Below are 19,008 nucleotides of genomic sequence, written 5' to 3'. Positions count from 1 at the left end.
AGATCCCATCTGAAGGGAAGCATCAGGCAGTGTAAAGACCAGTCCTCCTCTTAGCAGGACCACAGGTTCTAGTGCAGGGGTTGACATTACATTATTTTGTCTCTTTTGAAGAGTAGAAGCAGTGATATCACCTATGGGGTTTCTCAACCAGGGTTCCATGGAACTCTAGGGTTCCTTCAGAGGTTGTTAGGGGTCCCTTGAGCAATGAGAAATTTCTGCCTCTCAGATGAGTTCCCACTGACGCCACTGACCTTTTTAGCGCTCTGTAAGAAGGTAATTCTTTCTTTGACTACAAGTGTAAGGACCATTCTTCCCACAGACCATCATACTAATGTACCATGAATTGTAGAGATCGTCATTTTTAGTAGGGTTCCCTGAGACCGGGAAGTTATTTCAATCGTTCCTCTGTGTTGGAAAGGTTGAGAAAGGTTGAGCTACGGCAAGAACCTAAGCAGACTTCTCACAAGTCCACCAATGGGAAAGCTCCCTGCAAGCAGATGGCCACCAATGCTGCCTGCAAGAGCGCCCCGACCAACGGCAAAGTCAAGATGCCTTCAGGCCCAGCACGGTGGCTCTCCGAATCGCTACCAGAAATCCACCAAACTGCTCTTGTGAAAACTGCCTTTCCAGCGACTCACCAGGGAGATTTCCCAGGACTCCAAGACCAACCTACACTTCCAGAGCTCCACTGCCATGGCTCTGCAGGAGGCTTCAGGGACTTATCTTGTAGGACTCTTGGAGGACATCAGTACATGCCAAGAGGGTCACTGTGATGTCCAAAGACATACAGATCGCACGCAGGATTCATGGCGAGAGGGCATAGATCAGGGTTTCTCAAACAGGGTTTGATTTAACCCAAGGGTCCCTCCAGAGGTTGTTAGAGGTTCCTTGAGAAATGACCAACTCCTGCCTTTCAGATAAGTTCCCACTGATACCAGTAATCTTTTTAGCTATCTGTAAGGAAGGTAATTATTCCCAATGATCACTAGTGTAAGGCGCATTCTTTTCATTAATGTATCATGAGATGTAGATATAGTCATTTTTAGCAGGGGTTCCCTTTGGCTGGAAAGCTCTTTCAAGGGTTCCTCTGTGTTCAAACGGTTGAGAAAGTCTGATCTATGGCAAGAATCCAGCAGACTGTTCACAAGTCCACCAGTGGGAAAGCTTCCAGAAAGCAGTTGGCCAACAAAGCTACCCTCAAGGGCGCCCTGGCTTCTGGTGGAGTCTGGAAGCCTCAGTGCTACAGGCCCTACATGATGGCTCTCCAAGAGGTACTATGCTACCAGAAATCCACCAAACTGCTTATACAAAAGCTGCCCTTCTAGTGACTTGTCAGGAAGATCGCCCAGGACTTTAAGGCTTGATTCACATCTATGCATTTTTTGTGCTTTTTGCATTTCCCAGATTTGCACTACAGTCCATTCAACATGGTTTCCTATGGAACACGTTCTGCAGTGCAAATCTGCAAAATGCAAAAAGCACTAAAAATGCATAGGTTTGAATCAAGCCTGAGACTGACCTGCACTTCCATGGCTCCACTGCCATGGCTCTGCAGGAGGCCTCAGGGGCTTATCCCGTTGGACTTCTTGAGGACACCAGTCTCTGTGCCATACATGCCAAGAGGGTCACCACCATGCCCAAATACATACAGCTGGCATGCAGGATTTGCAGAGAGAGGGCATGCTATGGCAAGAACCAAGCAAACTGCTCACAAGTTCACCGATGGAAAAGCTCTCCGAAGCAGCTGGCCACCAAAGCCTCCCTTGCCACCGGCGAAGTTAAGTAACCGCACCACTACAGGCCCAGCATGGTGGCTCTCCAAGGTGCTACGAGAAATCCACTATAGTGAAAGCTGCCCTTCTAGTGACTTGTCAGGGAGATCGCCCAGGACTTCAAGACTGACCTGCAATTTCCAGAGCTCCGCTGCCATGACTCTACGGGAGCCATACATGCCAAGAGGGTCACCATCATGTCCAAAGACATACAGCTGGCACCCAGAATTTTCTGAGCGAGGGTATAGATGGCAACCATGGCACTCCAGCTGTGGTGAAACTACAAACCCCATGAGGTGTTGCCAGATTCTGATGGCCACAGGCTTGTCTACCACAGGCAGAGATATGATGAGATTTGTAGCTTCACCTCAGCTGGAGTGCTGAGGTTGCCTATCTGGCTATATGACCAGTACTGCTGTTAGAACACACTAGCCTCAATCTAGCCTCAATTTGGTCTTCCTGTATTATTTAATCTTGACTGCACAGCAAATCATTGAAGACGAAGGCCTTCCCCAGAAACGTGTTGGCTGTATTGGTTGTTCCTAACAAATAAAGCCTTTAAATGGATTTCAAGTCAAACCGAAGTTTGTAGGCACTCCTAACACTTGAAGGGATCACGGTGCAGCACTTTCTCCAGGAAAGATGAATATTTCAGCCCTTGTAATACTCTTATTTAAGCACCTTTTGATCAGATAGAATCCCGATGACAGAGGTCATTTATTAGAAAGCAGTTAATTATCACCGGGAGGGGGGGGGGTCGCACTTTAATATAGCCCCAGAAAAATACCATGGAAGCATTCAGGCTATGGATGTACAGAATCCATTAGTATGAGCAGGACGGGTGAGCAGCGTCCCTCCCGCCTCAGATCTGCTACAAAGAGCCGCGTCCAAGGTTTTCTTCTTCAGGAATAATGCAGTCACTGTTATAAGGTTCAGCAAAGAGGCTCTGGTCACCTCAGATGTGTCTGGGTGGAAGAATGAAAAGGCAGGCACTTCAACAAAGGCCTTTCATGTCGAAGCGGCGGAGAGAAAGATCAAAACTCTCTGTCGTTTCACCGGGGCCGGCGTGGCACGCCCGGGGGGCTCAGCTACAACCTGGAAGGCCGGATTTCAAGAGGAAGAACAAAGACAGGTAGAGAGTAGATCACAGGCTGAGATCTGCGGGGGGCCCCGGGCTACTCACCGTGCTGGTGACGGCTCCTTCCTGCAAGGCTCCATCTCTGAGCCACTCGATGGTGGCCGCCGGCTTGGCTTTTTCGGCTCGACAGGTCAAGTTGTAGGGGATCCCGGCTCTCAGGAGTAGGGTGTCCGAGCCAGACTCTATCACGGGATCCTCCGGGGGAACTGGGGATGGAAAGAAGAGAGGATTACACATCTATCAGATAGTTATAGTGTTAATGTAGAGAATACGCAAGGCCAATTTATACCCCAACGTCCCTGCTCTGTTGCGTTTACACATGTGTGGCTGGATGGGGCTGTACGCAGGTTGATTCTGCTACTTGCAAAAAACAGCGCATGCGTAGGGCCGCACAGCCAGTCTGTGTCCGGGGGGGCGCACCATGTCACGCATGCACGGGTTTTCACAAATAGCAATGTAAATGCACATACAGCCGTAGTCGGCTCTCTCATGTGCCCATGTGCATGAGGCCTTAACGTGCGCTGTGATATTGTGATATACTTATACATCCAGAATAAAGGGAGTCTGGAAATTAGCCACATTATGGCCACTAGATGGAGCTGATGATACTATGATCGCTAGCTCCATCTAGTGGCCATATTGCAGTATTTTGTAATTTAATATTTTTTACTATGATCGTTGGCTCCATCTAGTGGCTATATTGCAGTATTTTGTAACTGAGTATTTTTTACTATAACCGTTGGCTCCATCTAGTGGCCATATTGCAGTATTTTGTAATTGAGTATTTTTTTACTATGATCGTTGGCTCCATCTAGTGGCTATATTGCAGTATTTTATAACTTAGAATTTTTTACTATGATCGCTGGCTCCATCTAGTGGCCATATTGCAGTAGTTTGTAACTGAGTATTTTTTCCTATGATCGTTGGCTCCATCTAGTGGCCATATTGCAGTAGTTTGTAACTGAGTATTTTTTCCTATGATCGTTGGCTCCATCTAGTGGCCATATTGCAGTATTTTGTAACTGAGAAACTTTTACTATGATCGTTGGCTCCATCTAGTAGCCATATTTCAGTATTTTGTAACTGAGTATTTTTTTTCTATGATAGTTGGCTCTATTTAGTGGCTATATTGCAGTATTTTGTAACGGAGTAATTTTTACTATGGTCGTTGGCTCTATCTAGTGGCCATATTGCAGTATTTTCCTGATTCACAATGCAGTAACTGAGTATTTTAGACCCTAAGACTCCATATGAAAGACCCTAAGACCCCATGTGAAAGAGGCCTCGTATTGTGACGTACGTATACCTAGAGAATATGAATGCAGAAAAATAGCCCATTATGACAACTAGATGGAGCTGATGATACTTATTTACTATGGTCATCGGCGCCATCTAGTAGCCATATTGCGGTATTTTGATGATTCACAACGGTGCCACAACTGTGTGTTGCAGCTCTAAATCTGTATACGTATGTCCCTTTAGAGTTTAGGCTTTCCACGGCTAATCGAGGGGCAGTAAAAACTAGACTTAATCGCCCGTTTTTACCACCTGTGTGAACAAGACCTTGTGTGTGTATATATATATATATATATATATATATATATATATATATATATATATATATATATTTTTTTTTTTTATTGGGAGGGCGGTCTGTTTATTCCATAGTCCTTGGCCCTTCATAGACCTCTTAAGCCCCGTACACACGATCCGAAAATCGTACGAAAAATGCCGCATTCGAATCGATCGTACGATAATCGGATCGTTAGTACAGAGCTTTCGAGAGCTGATCAGGACAGTTCATCCGATATTATTCTATCGGACATGCACGGAAATTTTTTTCGTACGATGCCAGATCGCACGATTTTCGTTTCATCAGTACACCTATCGTTCGAAAATGCAATATAAATGCATTACAACACATGACATCACTTTCGAATTTTTATTCTGTCGTACGGGAATTTTCGTGACTTTAGTAAACTCATCAGATTCGACGTGAGATCAGCATGCAAAAAAAAACGGCCGATCATTCGTCCGATAATCGGATCGTGTGTACGGGGCATTAGTATGCGGCTGGGATCACCAGGCACATCAGTGGCATCTATTAGGAGGGCAGTGCGGCGGAGGAGCCGTAGTTGGGAGCGGGTAAGCTCTGCCTTCATTAGTATCACGCAGGGCAGCGAGGTGCCGGTAATTAGACTCCTGGCTGCTGGGACTTGCTCGGAGCCAAATAGGTGAGAAAACAAAATCAAGGGATTTCACGCAGGAGAAAGCTTTCACAAGAGCGCAATTGTCTCCCTCTCTATCCTTCCATTGTAATCTGGAGGACACGCACTCCCAGCTCGCCCTGCCTGGCTGGCTGCTGATTGCCTGCTAACAGGTTGCTGCAAGTCCGCCGCTGCTCCCAACAATGGTATATAAACATTCCGCATAGAGGAGGCTGCACCTCCACTGTATAAACTCCACAGTGTGAGAACCCAGCAAGGTTTTGTACCAAGCATCGACTGATTAAAGCGAACCCGTCACCACTGTGCTTATGCAAGACGCCAGATCTAAAAGGCCTATGTTTATGCAGCTCTGTGTTCATTAATGCATCATTAAATGTATTTTTTTGTAATTAAATTAATGTAAGAGTTATATTTATAAAATTTTCGACAAGCGAAAGTGCATGTTCTGTGCACAAAAAATATAAAAACACAAATGTTCTTAGGCTATTTCCTGTGCTGCACAAATGCTTTTAATTGACTTAAAGTGGAAATACAGCTTTTTGCCGCTAGATGACACTATTTTCTAGGATACTTAGCACCATCTACTGGCCAAATGTGGTGTTTTCTGTTTTAAATAGAAAAAGATGGAAACCACGAGGAGGGACACACATTCCTTACAGGACTTCAGATCATGCTGAGTGTCCCCAAATAGGAGTCTCTCATCTTTGTATTCATCTTTTTTGCAAACTAGACTCTCTGGTCCTTTGTGTTGCATTTGTTAAACTAGATAGAGGCAAGCAAAACAATTGGGGGCTCGTCTGAAAAACAATTGGGGGCTCATCCGAAAAACAATTGGGGGCTCCTCCAAAACATCCTTTAATGCCTCCCATGATTGCCTGCAGTCCGGTTCTTTGGTCTTATGGTGTCTGCCTGACCCCCTGAACCATTATCAACTGCAATATGCAGTATCGTGGGAAGGCTATGATATTCATTATGACAGCGTCACCTGAGGAAGCCCCATTGTAGAGCAAAACATGTTGGGAGCCACACCATTGTGCTTTACCTTTAAGGACTGTACTGTATGAGTCTTTTCTAATGCAATTGCGTTGTTTTTATGCATTTATAAAATGTATATCTTTTAATACATTTTTTCTATTGATTTACTATGCATCTAAAAAATCTCACAAGTTTCCAATGTACAACCCCCCCCCCCCAAGTATCATATTTCCCATGTTACCCAGCACCATCCAGTGGCCAAATACAAAAAGAACAAATGTTATTGGGCGATTTCCTGTGCCGGCCGAATGCTTTTCATTGATTTAATGTGGAAATACTGCTTTTTGCCACTGGATGGCACTAAGGGGGAGATTTACTAAAACTGGAGCACTCAGAATTTGGTGCAGCTGTGCATGGTAGCCAATCGGCTTCTAACCTAAGTATCAATACCAATACATCAATACATCAGTACCAATACCAATATCTCAGTATCAATAACAATACCAATACATCAGTACCAATACCAACACCCATACATCAATTCCAATACATTAATACCCATACATCATTCAATACCAATACCAATACATCAGTACCAACAAATCAGTATCAATACAAATACCAATTAATTGATACCAATACCTATACATCAATTCAAATACATTAATACACATACATCAATACCAATACAAATACATCAGTACCCATACCAATACATTAATACCAATACAACAATACCAATACATCAGTACCAACACAACAATTCCAATACAATAATACCAATACAGTACACCAATACCAACACATCAGTACTAATACATCAATAACAATACATCAGTATCAATACCAATACATCAGTACAAATAACAATACAGTACATCAATACCAATACATCAGTACCAATACATCAATAACAATACATCAGTATCAGTACCAATACATCAGTATCAATACCAATACTGTACATCAGTCCCAATACAATGCATTAAAGTCAATACATCAGTACCAATTCATCAATACCAATACATCAGTACCAAGACACCAGTAACAAATACCCATGCATCAATACCAATATATCAGTATCAATACCAATACATCAATACATCAGTACAAATACCAATATATCAGTATCAATACCAATACATTCTTATCAATACCAATAGATGAGTACCAATAAATCAGTACCAATACATCAATACCAATAGAAATAATGGAATCCTTACTCAGCACGGTCAGCTTGGCTCCTTTGGACCGTAGGGCGGCCTCCGTTGCTTGGCACTCGAAGTTGGCGTCATCGTAGATGCTGGCATTGGTGATCTCCAGGTTGTACTGGCCAGAATCCACGTTTCCCACCACCTGATAGCGAGGCCAGACTACAGAAAAAGAAAAAAAAAAAAAAGACAGAATTTGCACAAAATTCTAAAATGTCAGGTCAAATACATATACGAGAGCTGGATTTGTATCTTTGTCCATCCAGTCCTATGATTTACACTGCCAGCCAGCCTGGTGACCAGACTTTTCTCTGCTACAGTTACACAGCAAAGTCTGGTCACCTCCCCGCCCCCAGCCCATGATTGGACAGTTAAAGAGCAGCAGGAGGCAGATTGGGTCATCCTGCTGCTTTCTCTTCTTTGGCTAAGCATGTGCATGCAAAGCAGCTAATTAGTCCAAAGTACTGCCCCTCCCTCTCTCATTCTTTTAAAGGAACACTCCATTGTAGCAGATGGTATTTTTATATATATATATATTTATATATATATATATATATATATATATATATATATATATATATATATATATACTGTATATATATATCTGCCCGGAATTCATCTCTCCTGTATCTGCTCTCATAGGTTGCAGTTCTCTCCGGCTCCCATAGGTGATGGTGTTGTTCCAATCTGACATACAATCCCCGTTACTTGACCGGGGGGGGGGGGGGACAGAACAATCCTGCAGACGTCAGGAAAGGATGAGGTTTTACATTCAACCGACATCTACCAGATAGTGTGAGATCTGGCCGAGGCTGCTGGGAAACATCCTGAGATTTTATTGCACATTTAATAGTCATGTCAATACCTGTCCGTTCACCCAAACTCCTTGCCATCCTGCCTGCGACAAGTACTCCGCCATGTTGTCAGTAACTGAGGACGTATTGACGTGTCAGTAGTAAACCTCCTCCTGATAATGCTGACCGGCATGCTAAAGTGGGCTCTCAAACATTAGTGTGGGTCATTTTAGCATGCCATAAGTGATAGTGCAGCCAATCGAGGCCAATAATTTCCAACAAACCAGGGAGGTGGGGTGCTTGCAGAATGGCCCAATTCTCTTGAATAGGTCACCTTTGTTGGGCACAATGCCCCCTGAAAGCAACGGTGGGGGGTATAATTCCTGCCTTAGCTTGTTTAACCCCCTCCCCCACTGCCGCAGCCTATAAAACTGAAGGAGGGCAGTTGGAGGCTAGCAAAAATGTGGCTCAAGCATGAGGTTCTACTTCCCCTCAACCACTAGTGTGAATAAGCCCTTAAGGGCCAGAAGGACAGGCTCCTGATTACATCACCACTCTGCAGTCAATCACAGTGGCATATAACCGGGAGCCTGTTCTAATGGCCTCCAGAGTGATGGCCAGCTTAAAGGGGGCGTAACATGCTGGGGGGCTTTCTATAGTGGCAGTGCAAGTGTGTTGTTACAACGTATAACAATGTTTCTTTTTAACCCCATGCCGCTGGCCCTTTAAGTGGGCCAATTCAAGTGACTACTCAGGAAGGCCATTAGGACAGGACTCCGAAAGCCATTAGGGCAGGCTCCGGATTATACTCCACTGTGATTGGCTGCACAGTGATGATGAAATCAGGAACCTGTCCTACCGGCTCCCAACTGGCCATTAGCTTATCGGTCACAGTTGTGGCCAGCTTAGCCATCGTATGACCATTTCTGCCCATCCATGTGCCATCCCAATGAATTCAAGTTAATACTCAGGAAGGCCAATAGGGCAGGACTCCACAAGCCATTAGGGCAGGCTGCGGATTATCCTCCACTGCGATTGGCTGCACAGTTATGATGTAATCAGGAGCCTATCCTACAGGCTCTTGGTTGGCCATGAGCTTGTCGGTCACAGTTCTGGCCAGCTTAGTCATTGTATGACCATTCTTGCCCATCCACGTGGCACACCAATGAATTTAAGTGAATACTCAGGAAGCTTTCTTGTCAACAGCCCCCCCCTCCTGTCTGATGGCGTAGGTTGATAAGTGGACTCAGAACATGGTTGGGTCCACCAGCATTCAAAGTGTTTACTCAAGGCTATGAGTCAGACGGGATGTTTATACGAGACGCCCTTTGGGAGGACGTCAGGAATACCCCTAACCGAGGTGACACCTCCAAAGCTTTCATGTGGGAAATATTTTCAAAGTGAAAAAGAAGGCGTGGGAAACTCCCCTCTGGGGCTTGTGGATGCTCCTACACAAGTCAAAATAATGTAGACTAGAAACTCGGGTGTAACAATGCAGCAATACCTGTTCATTGATGGCTTCAGATGTTCACCAAATTTTAATGCGCTCACGTCAAATATAAACTCACAAATAGTTTATTGTCATATACCGTGTTTGAGGTCAACCAAGGACTATTCACTGGAACTTAGTTTCTGGCCTTGAAATTGTAGGTGAGGTACTTTAAAGCCCTCCCTCCCCTCCTGTCCCTCTTTGGGATGTCTTCTCCTCGGTTGGATGATGGACAAGGTCCACTTCTTTTTTCTGGCAGTGGGGGGCCCTTGATACTGTACTGAAAAGGGCCGACATAGGGGCGAGCATAGGACAACACAATGATGTGCCCACAGTGGACGGGAATGAGACACCTTCAACTTAATCTGGCCATAAGTGGCTCGGATTTCAGCCAATTCAATCCGTGGGTGGACCTGCCAACACCATTTGTCTCATCAAAATAATCGAAGGAGCCGGGTGGAAAAATAAATTAATATATTCAATCAGCTGAAGTCACTGTTTGGGTATTCTGCCAGCTGACACCCACTGCTGGCAGCGGGAGATTCCTCCATCCATGCATGGGTGGAGAAATCCATGGATTTGTTTTATCAGCCCAAGTATGGCCAACTTTACAGAAGGAGAGTTGAATGGTGAGTCCTTCAACCCAGACAACCAGCAGGACCAGTGTGAACTAAAACCATAAGACCTTCATTCCTTATTCGTTTGTTAAGCAATGCTGCTTAACACAACCCAACAGGACTGGTCTTAACAAGCCCTTAAAGTATTTTCAAAGCCCAAACAAATTTCAATCAAGAAACCGAAGAAGTCGGGTGGAAAAAAGAAATTAATATATCCAATCAGATGAAGTTACTGTTTCACATATTCTGACAGCCAATACCCACAGCTGGCAGCAGGAAATTCCTCCATCCATGCATGGATGAAGGAAAGCATGGATTTTTTTAGTCAGCCCAAGTATGGCCAACTTTATAGAAGGATAGCTAAATGGTGGATTTTTTAATATGGAAGACCAGCAGAAGCAGCTGGACTGGTGTGAACTGAAGCCATAGGACCTCATGCAAATTGCCTTGTTCCTTCATTGGGCAATTCTGTTCAACGCCCTTAAAGTAGGCTTTCTCAACCTTTTTACCCCAGTGGAACCCTTGAAATGATTTTCAGATCTCAAGGAACCCCTGCTAAAACCAATCTATTGGTGTCAATTAACAAATGCCCATATATTCCTGGCCAGTTGGAAGAATACACCCCCCCCCCCCACCCCGGCTCCCTTACGGTGAGGGTCTAAATGCCATCTTTACAGACAGCCAAAAAGATCTCTGGTGTCATTCTGCCAAGTGGCAGAATGGGAGGTCAATGACAGCTCAAAGATCCTCTAGAATTCTCTGGAGGAACCCTGGTTGAAAATGGCTGCCTTAAGGTGCATTCAAAGCCCAAACATTTCTTTTTGTTTTGGATAGTGTAGAAAATAGTTAAAACCCCATCAACCATCTGTGTCCAAGTCCTGTAGACACAGTACGAATTTAGAACAAAGGTCTCCAAAGTGGTGTAAATATCATCATAGTTGTCACCCGCATAGATGTCCCCATTGGACGATTTCTCTCTGTAAAATTCTGGATTTCCAATCCCTTCGATGACAACAGTCACCAGGACAAATAGAGAAGGTAAACCTTTCCAGAAAGCACGTGGTTCTAATCCCTCCCCACTCTTACACTTAAAGCTGAATTACAGGAATTCAGCCACTTTGTACAAAGTGCTGGCACACAATGACTTAAGTCCAAGGAGGTGCATGCCATCTCCTAGAATTATCTCTATTATTTATATCTGACAGGTTTGTGACTCTTTGAGCCTACACTGACACTGGGGGCTGTGAGAGAGGAGAGAGAGGCACAAAGAGCTGCTATGCCTTTCCCTCTCCTCTGCTGCCCATTCAGAGAAGCCTTTGTATTATGTGAATGAGTTCACATAATACAAAGGCTTCTGTAATTGGGCAGGAGGAGCTGCTCTAATGTTGTTGAAGATGCTTAGACCTGAAGCATCAAAGTCCGGCTCCCGGAAATACAGTGATAGCCATCTACTGGGAGTGCAATAAAACTGTCAGATGTAAATGATAGAGATAAGCCCAGGAGATGTCATGCACCTTCTTAGACTTAAATAATGTGCATTCACCTTTTACAAAGAACCTGAATTCATGGAATTCAGCTTTAAGAAAAAACATTTGTGCTTTAGATACACTCCATGCCGGGACAAAGTCATCTAGAGCCCAGGGCGAACATGCCAAACTGTGCCCCCACCCCAAGATGCATGAGCATTATGTGTCAGCAAAAATCCCCCAACTGCTCAAAACTGAGCACTAATCTGCATGATAACCCCCCTTAGCATTAATTCCTCTTCCTCTCAGTACAAATCCGCCCCCTTGCTGAAATCCCCCCTCCCAGTACAAATCTTTCCCCCCCCATCCCCTAAATCCCCCCAGCACAAATGCCCCCCCCCCCCAAAAAAAAACACCCCTCCTAGCACAAATCCTCCACTTTTAAAATTTCCCCTCCAAGTACACATCCTCTTCCCCCAATCCCCCCTCTTAGCACAAGTACCCCCCCAATGATCCCTACTAGCACAAATCCCCCCCCCACCCCCCCAAAAAAAATCTCATCCTATCACAATTATCTCCCCTCTACCATATCACCTCTTCAAGCACACATCCTCTTCCCCCATTCCCCCTTCAAACACAGATCCCCCTAAATCACTACTCCCAGCAACCTACTCCCAAATTTCACCTCCTAGAACAATTCTTCTTACCCCCTGCTGCCCCCCAAATTCCCCCTTCCAACACAAATCCCTCCCCCTCCCAAACTCCTCACAATAACCTCCTACTTCACATGATACCACAGTGCCCAGGGCAGCTGCCCCTCCTGCCCACCTCGCCTTGTCCATGGACACACTTAATGGGCAGGTAACTAATTTCCAAATTTAAAATCATAAAAAGCCTCACCAAAACTTGACAGCAAAAATGGGGCCCTCAGAAGCTGATTTTTACTTTTTGCTCCTCAGACAATTTTTTTTTTTTTTTTTACTGTGACGTTGATTGGGAAACAAGGGTGGACGCCTCAAGTGTGCTATTAGGTTGGCAGTGATCAGCCAGGGCCCGCCCCCCCCCCGTGTCTGACCCGCTCCTGTTATCTGCTATCCCCGTTGGCCACCTCCTCAGTTTCGAGCAGCCAGGCCCTGCTTGACATCCATCAACGTGTGGATAGAATGCCAACAAAATGAAGTATTTGCAGGGATCTTGGTTAGTCAGCAGAATCCGGGCCGGCCTGCGAGACTGGGGAATAAATTGCTGCCTGTAGTTTCCAGAGTGGTGGCAGAGGCCTACGATGGATGGATGCAGAAGATTTAAAGAGGCTGTCCAGATGTGGCAGATAGGTAACGGGGGCTTACAAGGACAGCCGGTCTAAAGGGTGACGTCAGCAATCAGCCCACACGCAAGACAAATAACCGCAGGTGGGAGGGTAATGTCGGTTTGCAATGGGTTGTGTAAGGGAATGTTTGATATTACCTTTATGGGTAGCAAATGGGAGCCATTATATGGTGCCACACACAAAATGAAGCTGAATATTGTCCCCTTTTCATAACAAAGTTGGCCGGCTGATATATTGTTTGCTTTTTAAAACCATCTTCAAAGGCATCCTCAGCCTTCTTCCCTGTTATGTTTTATCACTTCCAAGTGTAGTCAGCAAGGCAGCCTATTGATTGAGAAGTATATAAAAGCTTAGCTAAGCACACAGCTTAGTCAAAAATTTCAAAGATTGGATTGAAAGCGCTGAAAACTTTAGGCTTGGTCGAATGATGCCATCCAAGATGTTGGTGTGACTGTGGAGAATACTGGGCAGAAACCTTCCACACGTCAACGGATGTCCATAATTAACCTTGGGTAGAGATTGGTAAATCTAGAACTGAAGCGTCACATAATATTCAAGTCCACAAGATAAATTGTAAAAATGTGTGTAAAAGCCAACTCGTTTCAGGGGCTATACTCTACTCCAGGGGTCTCCAAACTTTCTAAAAAAAATGGCCAGTACATTGTCCTTCAGACATTAGGGGGGGCTAGACTGTGGTCAGTAGGAGTAGAAAATGTCCTGGCGTCAGTGGGAGGATTAGTATTAGGGGAAAAGTAGTGTCCCATCATTGGTGTCAGTGGGAGGAATAGTGTCCCATCATTGGTATCAGTAGGGGGAATAGTGTCCCATCATTGGTATCAGTGGGAGAGTGTGAGGGATAGTTTCCCATCATTGGTATACGTGGGAGGAATAGTGTCCCATCATTGGTATCAGTGGGAGGAATAGTGTCCCATTATTCGTATTATTCGTATCAGTGGTGGGAATAGTGTCCCATCATTGGTATCAGTGGGAGGAATAGTGTCCCATCATTGGTATCAGTGTGAGGAATAGTGTCCCATCATTGGTATCAAAGGTACAGAATAAGCACTTTAGATGATATGGCTTCCATAAGCGTTGCAATCAGTGACGGCCAGTCCATTAGGGGCGCAGGGACGTCGCCCCCCCAATCCATGCGCCGGCCTCTAATCTCCATGCAGGGTGCCGGACGCATGAATTTCAATGGGGTTTTTTTTTGGAAGCACATGATTAGAGCATTGTTTGCAGTCCCCCCCCAAAAAAAAAAATATTAAGCACCAGCCGCCACTGGTTGCAATGCTTTTGAGTAAGATGACAAAGCAGCGTTGACAATAAGAGAAATGTTGCTACCCACCAGCCAATCAATTTTTAATGAGAAAACCAAATGAGGATGAATTGTGACTGGGTGCCAATCGTGGATCACTAGACTTTGCCCTTTGCTTTATTGAATAGGTCCCCCTAGGGACACACAATAGAAGGAAGAACAGAAATCTTACTCTTTAGGTTCCCCAATCCCAGGGCCAGGCCATCTTTCGTCCATTGCACGATTCCGGAGTAGTTCAGCACCACGCACGTCAAAACCACTTTTTGCCCCGCCACCACCGTCTGGTCAGCTGGCTCCTGGAGGAAACGAGACTGCACGGCTGTAATTAAAGAAGAAAAATGGAAGGGTCAATTATGCCGTTTTTTTTTTTCATTAAAACAGGCTGACATTGTAATGAATATTAATGATGAGTTTTGATTAATAATAGAAGGATGTGAAATGTTCTATAATTCAGGAATGAGATGCCGGAAATCGCAGAAAGGGAACCAGAGACTTCCAGAGCCATCAGAGTGTGCGCAGAACCTCCCAATTTTAGGCCATATACAGTAGTCACCAAAATCTATCTATCTATCTGGAGATCTGGGGTCTGCACACCTGCTGTGTCCATTATGAGGGGTTCCCACCATCCCTGTGCTGAGTTCCTGGGTCTGTACACCTGCTGTGCCCATTTTGAGGGGTTCCCACCATCCCTGTGCTGAGTTCCCGGGTCTGTATACCTGCTGTGCCCAGTATGAGGGGTTTCCACCGTCCCTGTGCTGAGTTCATGGGTCTTTACACCTGTTGTGCCCATTATGAGTGGTTCCCACCATCTCTGTGCTGAGTTCCCAGGTCTGTACACCTGCTGTGCCCATTATGAGGGGTTCCCACCATCCCTGTGCTGAGTTCCCGGGCCTGTATACCTGCTGTGCCCATTATGAGGGGTACCCACCGTCCCCGTGCTGAGTTCCCTGGTCTGTACACCTGCTGTGTCCATTATGAGGGGTTCCTACCAACCTTGTGCTGAGTTCCCAAGGCTGTACACCTGCTGTGACCATTATGAGGGGATTCCTACATCCCTGTGCTGAGTTCCCGGGTCTGTACACCTGCTGTGATCAGTATGAGGGGTTCCCACCATCCTAATCCTGAGTTCCCAGGTCTGTACACTTGCTATGACCATTATGAGGGGTTCCTCCATCCCTGTTGGATATTTTTTTATTCATTTTATATTCTGGCAAATGTAACAAGGGAAGCTGGAACACACTAAGTTGAGTAGGGTTACCCAAAACTCCAATGTGGACAGGAACAAAGTTTTAGACTTCTGACAGGGAGATCTGGCTGTTGGTGTATCAAAGACCTATAAGAAGCCAGGGGCTGACTCAGTCAACTAGGCCCCATCCAGGCCTTACGAAGTTCAGCTTTAATTTAGGATGCAGATGAGGATTAGTTTTTGGGATAATATATTAGCATCAGGTTGTATTAGTCTAATAATTACATTTTTTTTCTCGATATGATAAGATCATCTTCCTTTATTTTTAATATTATTACCGTACCCAAAACGATCACGCCAATTTTACTTAGCTGAAAACTAATGTACCGTGCCGTGGGGAAAAAGTGGCACGTTTCATATGATAAATAATAGACGATGCAGCCTGCAGAGCAAACCAAGCGCTTCAGCGGATATATAATCCATATCGTGACACACGCTCTGCCGTAAGTTTTGAATTAGGGGCACCTAAGGTCGCCGGCGAATTAAAGGTAAACCAAGTGTTGCGAAAATGATTGATCTTCTTATCGCGTTTTAATAAGTTGTTAACGTATTCTACGCTCCCCTACACAACACAGTCACACATGAAATTAGCGCGCTCGCCAGAAGACCGCTAAATCTAATGTGTCACGCCAACGTCCCTTTAAGACTCTATAGAGAATTGTTCATGTCCAGAGAGATGGTACTGGAAATTGAGCTGTTTGAGTTAAGTTACAAACATGAGATTTCTAAACAGTCAGATATAATGAAAATGGACATATACAGTATATATATATATAGATTTTTTAATATATATAGATTTTTTTTTTTATACTGGTTTCGCGGCACTGCTGCTCTTGGCTCTGGTCCTTCAGACACAACTCTCTGGCTCTCCTGGTTCACTCAGCCTTAGTTACACAGCACCTTGTTGCACGGGCCCCCTCCTGACCCCTAGATAGGGGATCGCCTGGCACCCCAGACTCTCTCACTCTTTGAAGACTTACAGAATCCCTTCAGTCCCCTCCTGGATTCCCTAGTTGCCTCAGCTCTCTCAGGCCTGCCGACGCGCAGGAGGTTTACAGTCAGTGTGCAGGACGAGGTCCTTTAGAACCCAAGGCAAAGAGACCAAAGAGCACCTTCTATGCATACAAGTTGTAAAATATTTCAGCAGCATGGGTTGCAGGTTCTGCCCTTTGAGCGCATTAGTGCCCAAGGCCGCTGCTTCTTCTTCCAACCCCCCAGCCCAGTCCCTTTTGCAGTTAAAAGAGGAAAGGAAGACATTTATGTAGGACCTATAACTGCTATCCTGAAGTTATGATTTTTCTCCATATTTCCAAAGATAGACTTTGCCCAGGAGGCACATTGACAGTAAAGCACACAATATTCGGCCAAATGTCTGTAGACCAGTGGCATCACTAGGGGGTGGCTTTTGGGGCTATAGCCCAGAATCTGGGGCCCATTGCCGAGTCTCTGCAGGGGTCCCCAGGGGGAGGGGAGGCTCTTTGGGGACCCTGATGTAAGTGGGGGGCTCTCTGGGGACACTGATGCAAGGGGGAGGCTCTCTGGGGACCCTGATTTTAAGGGGGAGGCTCTCTGGGGACCCTGATGCAAGGGGGAGGCTCTTTGGGGAACCTGATTTTAAGGGGAAGGCTCTCTGGGGACCCTAATGTAAGGGGGGGCTCTCTGGGAACCCTGATGCAAGGGAGGCTCTCTGGGGACCTTGATTTTAAGGGGCAGGCTCTCTGGGGACCCTAATGTAAGTTGGGCTCTCTGGGAACCCTGATGCAAGTTGGGGGCTCTCTGGGGACCCTGATGCAAGGGGGAGGCTCTCTGGGGACTCTGATGTAAGGAGGAGGCTCTCGGGGACCCTGATGTAAGGGGGGGCTCTCTGGGGACCCTGATGTAAGGGGGGGCTCTCTGGGGACCCTGATGTAAGGGGGGGCTCTCTGGGGACCCTGATGTAAGTGGGGGGCTCTCTGGGGATATATACACACACACACGTATATTACTGTATATACATGTGTATGCCCACCCAAGCGTATGACTTTCTTTACTATGCTGCTATGGGCTCTAGCCCCAGCTGTAGACCCTGTTCATATTGAGTTTGGGTGTTTACAGTGAAGGATACTGTTAATAGTACAACAAACAAAGACATTTTAGGCAATTGTGTTCTTCCAACCTTGCGGTAACAGTTTAGTGAAGACCCTTTTCTCTCTCAGCATGACTGTGCCCTGGTATACAAAGCCAGCTCCATAAAGACATGGTGTGACCAGTTTTGTGTGGTGGACTCTGTGGAGGAACTTAAGTCTGCACAGAGCCCTAACTTCTATTAAAGGGTAAGTTCACCTTTACAGAAAAATCTGTAAGGGGAACTTACACAGGACCCCCTCCTCACCCCCAGTCCCGCGGACCTGGATTGCAGCGATCTCCCATTCTAAGCCCCGGTACAGCCGCGTTAGAGGTTCAGCCCTTAGAAATCACGCAGCTGAATCTCCAAAACGTAGCCCGTCAGGAGGGACATTTTGGAGCATTCTAATTTGTCGGCACTGACCAATCAGAACCCGCGTAGTTTGTCCTGTCAGCGGGGAAGAAGATGCATGAATGCCGAGGGGATTTCTAAGCCCCAGACCCCTGAGGCGGCTATACCGGGGCTCAGAACGGGAGATCGCCACGCAACAGGTCAGGGGGACTGGGGGTGATGAGGAGGGAGTCATGTGTAAGTTCACCTTACATATTTTTCTGTAAAGGTGAATTTACACTTTAAACACCTCTGGGATTAATTGGAATGCTGATTGCAAGCCAAGTCTTCTCATCCAACATCAGTACCTGCTCTCACAAATATTGGCCAGCTCCAGAAAGACATGACATGATGATTTTGGTGTGGAGGAACTTGAGTGTCTTACACAGAGCCCTGACCTCAACCCTACTGAACACCTTTGGATGAAGTGGAACACCAACTGTGAGCCAGGTCTTCTCATCCAACATCAGTACCTGACCTCATAAATGGTGACCAGCTCCATAAAAACATTGTATGGTGAGTTTGGTGTGAAGAAACGTAAGTGTCCTGCACAGATCCCTGACCTCAACCCTACTGAACACCTTTCTGAACTGGAAAACCAATTGTGATCCAGGTCTTCTCATCCAACATCAGTACCTGACCTCACAAATGTTCTTTTGGCTGAATGGACACAAATTCCCCCAGACACATTCCAAAATTTTGTAAAAAGCTTTTGTGGAACAGTGGACACTGCTATAGCTACAAAGAGAAACCAACTACATAATACTAGGGTTTTGGAACTGGACTTCCAACAAGCTCATCTAGACCCCTAGTCAGGACAAGTGGTCAGCTGTCCATATGTATGGAACTTGCATCAAAGATGCCGAGAATGTTTCTCATCATGCAAGGGTCCCCCCGCAGTTTTTATCTTCCACTGACACAGAAGAAAGCAAT

At 45.6% G+C, this 19,008-nt stretch overlaps 1 protein-coding gene across 2 annotated transcripts in view; it reads right to left on the bottom strand.

Moving 5' to 3' along the window:
* The window catches only part of KIRREL1 (kirre like nephrin family adhesion molecule 1), a 281,642-nt gene that overhangs the window by 56,648 nt on the left and 205,986 nt on the right, over positions 1-19,008 (bottom strand). For both annotated transcript variants that reach the window (XM_073610343.1, XM_073610344.1), the window contains exons 2-4: positions 14,508-14,654; positions 7,337-7,486; positions 2,956-3,116 (exon numbers count right to left, since the gene is read on the bottom strand). In XM_073610343.1, coding sequence (XP_073466444.1) covers positions 2,956-3,116; positions 7,337-7,486; positions 14,508-14,654 — 458 coding nt within the window. The remainder of the gene's footprint in view (positions 1-2,955; positions 3,117-7,336; positions 7,487-14,507; positions 14,655-19,008) is intronic.

Source organism: Aquarana catesbeiana, linkage group LG13, assembly GCF_042186555.1.
Source record: "Aquarana catesbeiana isolate 2022-GZ linkage group LG13, ASM4218655v1, whole genome shotgun sequence".
Lineage (NCBI taxonomy): Eukaryota > Metazoa > Chordata > Amphibia > Anura > Ranidae > Aquarana > Aquarana catesbeiana.
Note: the sequence above shows the minus strand (reverse complement) of the source record. Positions and strands in the feature narration are given on the sequence as shown.